Source organism: Oncorhynchus masou, chromosome 15 (genome assembly GCF_036934945.1).
Source record: "Oncorhynchus masou masou isolate Uvic2021 chromosome 15, UVic_Omas_1.1, whole genome shotgun sequence".
Lineage (NCBI taxonomy): Eukaryota > Metazoa > Chordata > Actinopteri > Salmoniformes > Salmonidae > Oncorhynchus > Oncorhynchus masou.
In genome coordinates this window covers 35,335,390-35,341,389 of record NC_088226.1, presented here as the reverse complement: position 1 = coordinate 35,341,389, position 6,000 = coordinate 35,335,390, and the positions used below count along the sequence as shown (strand labels likewise).

General features: G+C 48.2%; 1 protein-coding gene across 3 annotated transcripts in view; it reads right to left on the bottom strand.

Moving 5' to 3' along the window:
* Positions 1-1,093: 1,093 nt before the first annotated feature.
* Positions 1,094-6,000, bottom strand: part of LOC135556180 (ribonucleoprotein PTB-binding 2-like) — a 68,549-nt gene continuing 63,642 nt past the window's right edge. For all 3 annotated transcript variants that reach the window (XM_064989165.1, XM_064989166.1, XM_064989168.1), the window contains 4 exons: positions 5,579-5,683; positions 4,816-4,938; positions 3,745-3,957; positions 1,094-1,246 (listed from right to left, as the gene is read on the bottom strand). In XM_064989165.1, the coding sequence (XP_064845237.1) occupies positions 1,109-1,246; positions 3,745-3,957; positions 4,816-4,938; positions 5,579-5,683 (579 nt within the window). In that variant the 3' untranslated portion in view covers positions 1,094-1,108. The remainder of the gene's footprint in view (positions 1,247-3,744; positions 3,958-4,815; positions 4,939-5,578; positions 5,684-6,000) is intronic.

Below are 6,000 nucleotides of genomic sequence, written 5' to 3'. Positions count from 1 at the left end.
AAACACAGGACCATATGAAGGCCTAGTAAGTGTCCATCTACAAGTTATAATACATAACTATATGGGCACTAAGAAGTGTCCACTCAGCGACTATTCTAATGGCTATAAGATACCACGTTTAGGTGTCCATTCATTTGCTAGTAGACCAGCCCAGCCTTTGTAAGTGTCCATTAGCATCGGCCGAGTCCCCAACAAACGGATGTTCCGGTTTTCAGGGGAAATGGAAAGAGAGCCGGGAGTTCCACTTTTGCATGTTAACAAGGCGACACCTGAGAAACACTCCCATCTTAACTCCTCCTCCACATTTACTGGATTGGTTGAACAGTGCAGAAGAGAACCTCCCCCAACAGTTTTTTTTCTTCTTCTCGTCAAGACCAGTATGTAGAGGATCTAGTTTCAGATGTTTCTTTTACACCTGCTACGTTAGGGTTAGTGTCCATTGTTAAAGGTTAAGAGCAGTGCTTGGATGTCCCCCTTCCTGTGTCTCTGAGTTTCCAAGGTAGACCCGCCGCCTCGTACCCTGGGAATGGCTGATCACTCCTACGCTTACAGCACGGCACAACAAATACGCACGCGCGCGCACACACACACATACACACACACGCGCCAAGTCAAGGTCTCCGCAAAGAGAGATAAAAAGAGACACTGAGGCAGTCAGAAAAAGAGAAAGACACCGAGGAAGAGAAAAACACGTCAGTTACAGCAAGGCATCAAAGCAACTCTGTGTGCAACGCTGTACAGTTTCCCCCACTTGAAGAAAGAGTACACAGAGAGATAAAAACAGAGAGAGAGAGAAACCCGACTACACAGTGACTGGCCTTCAACAAGGCAGACTGACTGATTGGCCTTAAAATACAAAAGCAGCTCATATATACATTACAAACAATGTACAGATTATTAGTCAATAAACATTTACACATCAACTGAGAAGAGAGTAATAGTTCAGAATTAAGGCTTGAAAAAGGACAAAAGCGACATAACGGTGTGTGTGTTTACCAAAGTCGTACAACACTAAACCCGAGACTGTGTGTATGTACTGTAGGGGTTAGGAGTTAGGGTGCAGGAGGTCAGGGAGAGGAAGGCGGGGGGGGGGGGTCATAGGTCATCTCTAGATCCTCTTCTTCTTGAAGTAGTCAGCGTACTGCCCCCCTAGCCCCTGGGAGTGCTGCCCCACATACACGCCCTCTGATGTCATATTCTGCACTGCCAAGTGAGGGTACTCTCGCTTCTGCCCCCGAGCCTGATTCTGAGAGACAGCGAGAGAGAGATAGAGAGAGAGGGAGAAGACAATATAAGATTGAAGGGTGGAGAGAGACAAAGTAAACATGACTACTTACTGTAAGATCCAGACCCCTCGCTAAACCTTCTCCATATACCGTCACAACCCCAGACCTGACTGCATGTACATATACCGTCCCAACCCCAGACCTGACTGCATGTACATATACCGTCCCAACCCCAGACCTGACTGTATGTACATATACCGTCCCAACCCCAGACCTGACTGCATGTACATATACCGTCCCAACCCCAGACCTGACTGCATGTACATATACCGTCCCAACCCCAGACCTGACTGCATGTACATATACCGTCCCAACCCCAGACCTGACTGCATGTACATATACCGTCCCAACCCCAGACCTGACGGCACGTACATATACCGTCACAACCCCAGACCTGACTGCACGTACATATACCGTCCCAACCCCAGACCTGACTGCATGTACATATACCGTCCCAACCCCAGACCTGACTGCACGTACATATACCGTCCCAACCCCAGACCTGACTGCACGTACATATACTGTCCCATCTACTTCAGTCCACTGAGTACAGTATATGGTTGAGACAGACTACACCCAGACATTGGGTATGTGTCCCATTTCTGGTCTGATCTCACTACCTGGGTCCCCCGGTGTTTGCATCTTCGCTGGTAGTGAGAGCGGAAGAGGAGGGTGGAGATTGAGACGGGAGGAGGTGGTGGAGAGTGTGTCCGTACAAAATAGAGTATTATTATGTCAGTATTTTAAGAGACAAAGTTCAGCTCAAGTGTCTGGGTAAATCCTCCCATCTGCTCAGCTCAGCTTGTCTCCTAATGTCCTTCTCCCCCTCTCTCACACTCCACACACTCAGGAAGTGGGGCTAGCGCCTCGCACTCATACTACTAGTACAGCCTGCAAGGAAAATGCTCTAGCAACATTTAATACACTATATATACACAAAAGTATCTGGACAACCCTTCAGATTAGTGGAGGTGGCTATTTCAGCCACACCCGTTGCTGACAGGTGTATAAAATCTAGCACACAGCCATGCAATCTCCATAGACAAACAATGGCAGGAGAATGGCCTTACTGAAGAGCTCAGTGACTTTCAGCGTGGCACCTGTCATAGGATGCCACCTTTCCAACAAGACAGTTCATACATTTTTGCCCTGCTAGAGCTTCCCCAGTCAACTGTAAGTGCTGTTATTGTGAAGTGGAAACTTCTAGGAGCAAGTGGTAGGCCACACAAGCTCATAGAATGGGTCAGCCGAGTACTGAAGAGCGTAGCATGCAAAAATCGTCTCTCCTCAGTTGCAACACTCACTACCCAGTTCCAAACTGCCTCTGGAAGCAACGTCAGCACAAGAACTGTTCGTCAGGAGCTTTATGAAATGGGTTTCCATGGCCGAGCAGTCGCACACAAGCCTAAGATCCCCATGCACAATGGCAAGCGCCGGCTCGAGTGGTGTAAAGCTCGCCGCCATTGGACTCTGGAGCAGTGGAAACGCGTTCTCTGGAGTGATGAATCACACTTATTGGACGAATCTGGGTTTAGAAGATGCCAGGAGAACGCTACCTGCCCAAATGCATAGTGCCAACTGTTTGGTGGAGGAGGAATAATGGTTTGGGTCTGTTTTTCATGGTTCGGGCTAGGCCCCTTAGTTCCAGTAAAGGGAAATCTTAATGCTACAGCATCCAATGACATTTTAGACGATTCTGTGCTTCCAATTTTGTGGCAACAGTTTGGGGAAGGCCCTTTCCTGTTTCAGCATGACAATGCCCATGTGCACAAAACGAGGTCCATACAGAAATGGTTTGTCGAGATCGATGTGGAAGAACTTGACTGGCCTACACAGAGCCCTGACCTCAACCCCATCGAACACATTTGGGATGAATTGGAATGCAGACTATGACTTTGAGCCAGGACTAATCGCCCAACCTCACTAATGCTCATTGGACTAAGGCTGAATGGAAGCAAGTCCGCGCAGCAATGTTCCAACATCTAGTGGAAAGCCTTCTCAGAATAGTGGAGGCTGTTATAGCAGCAAAGGGGAGACCAACATAGTAATGCCCATGATTTTGGAATGAATGAAACTTTTTTTAAACTTTTGCTCATGTACACTACAACTGCTTCTTCTAAATAACTTATATAGTTGGGTCTTTCCACGAAATAAGTGCTTTTTTGCGTCCCTTTGATATTTTAAGTAGAAATTGCACACACATTTTAAAAGCCCGTTATGTTAAATGGAGTTTCCTTTAACATAGACCACATAGAAATTTCTATAAATCAGATTTTTTTTTATGAATAAAGACCTGCTAAAGTGCCCGAATTCTGCATTGTGATATGTCCCTTTGCGCAACAAAGCAGTTGCACTGATTCTCCCACTTTCATACTGGAGTCTGGCCATAATGAGTAGTGCACTGTCTGTCTCTAACAAACAACAAAATCTGGAATAAAATCACCATCATGCGACTTACATAGTAATACTGGTTCCATTCGCTGGCCGCTTGGGCGTGGGCACTCTGAGTGTGTGTGACAGGGCTGGGTGGGAGTGTGTGTGTGGAGGGAGGTGGCACAGTCATGAAGCCTGGCATCATAGGGATGGTGCTGTAGGCTGGCAGCGCCGACTGGGCACCACTGTTACTGACCGCATGTAGAGACACACCCAGCGGCTTACACACGTCAGCCTCCTGGGGGGGGGGAGCGAGAGAGAGAGAGAGAGAGAGAGAGAGAGGGAGAGGGAGAGAGAGAGAGAGAGAGAGAGAGAGAGAGAGGGAGAGAGAGCGCGAGAGAGAGAGAGCGAGAGAGAGAGAGAGAACACACACATAGTTACTGACCGCACAGAGAAACCCACACAGGGGCTTATTCGCATCCGCCTCCTGTCATTTCACACACAGATACAGCAACAACACTCTTTGACACCTCCTGTGACGCGACACCTACTCTGGTGTGGAAGGACAGCCTCTCCCAGCAGGATATCCATGTCCTGGGTTAGGGTAGGGGAGTGTCATCATCTCCAAATAAACACACCAGTATCTAAAGAGCACAGGCCTTCCACACCAGTGGCTACTGACATACTACTCAGATGAATTACACCCCACGAGGGGTAAGAAGGGGGCAGAGTGGGGGAGATAGACTCAGGGAGGAGGGATAGGATGGAGCAGCTAAGGTGGGCGAGTGGAGGTCACTACAGTTAACCAGAGAGAGACGTGGCAAGGATGGGATACAGTGTGAGCTGGGTTATTAGACATAGCAGGGATGGGAGAGTGTTAGATGTAACCTGGGACATGTGGTCCAAGCTACAGGCTAAGTGCTGATGGTAATGTATATTACATCAAAGCTATACTACATCTAGAGAAGGAAGGGGTGTGTAATGACGTGCCCTTGCACATAGAGAGGCTAGACTGGGGTTATACACCGTCTGGGACATTGGATTGGAGGTGTCGACTAGGGTTTGGGGGTAGGAGTGTCGAAGGCTCGGCATGGGATTGTGTGCTCTGAAGAACGACGACACTCTGTACTAACAGTGACAGTGCACAGTAGTGTACCTTGGTGGGTTCTCTGTTCTGGTAAGCCTGGGGAGGTGGCTGGGTCACGGGAGGCTGAGAATAGTACTGACTGACAGCCTGCATGTAGGAGCTGTAATCCCCATAGGACGGCGCCGCCGCCTGCTGCTTGGACACAACACAGATAATGTTACACACACACACACACACACACACACACGCTTTTAAGAAACACACACACACACACACGCTTTTAAGAAACACACACACACACAGGCTTTTCAGAAACACACACACACAGGCTTTTAAGACACACACACACACACACACACACACACACACACACACACACAGGCTTTTAAGACACACACACATAGGCTTTTAAGACACACACACACACACACACACACAGGCTTTTAAGACACACACACACACACAGGCTTTTAAGACACACACACACACCACACACATACACTTTTAAGACACACACACACACACTTTTAAAGACACCAAGGGTAACGTTTCATATTTGATGGCATTAGGAGGGACATGTGTGACTATGTGCGCCAGAGACGGCGTCTTCACGCCGACGTCTTCACAGTTTGATCCCACACCGCTATGTCGTGACTGCGAGGGGCCAGCCACGGTGTGTGTGCTTGTATAAAACTGCACTACTTCCCCCACCTTGCTTTACGGTATACAGTGTACTGCCCTCCATGTAGCTTCGGTCAACGTACCCGTTTGTTATGATTCTGTCCCAAAATCAGTGAACACATAATGGAGTATCTGAGCACAGTCAATGCACCTGTGTGTGCTCCTTGGCGTAGTCCACAGCTTGGCTCTCCTGGGGGGCGGTGCTGTAGCTTTGGGCTTGTGCTTGGTAGTGCTGGTACCACTGCTGAATGGCCTCCTACGACACAATCACAACATTACATTACATTATTACACACACACACAGTAATAGTATGGTAGCTGTAGTTGTGTAGTGTGCTGCATGCTGTTTTGGTGACATTGGATTACTCATTTACATTAAAGCATGTTTGGATTTGATTTGAGTAGAGGGTGGTAGATGAGAGAGTGAGAGATGAGAGAGAGGAGAGCGAGAGATGAGTGACAGAGGAGAGCGAGAGAGATGAGAGAGGAGAGCGAGAGGAGAGCGAGAGAGAGCAAGAGAGAGAGAGAGAGAAAGAGAGAGGAGAGAGAGAGAGAGAGAGAGAGAGAGAGAGA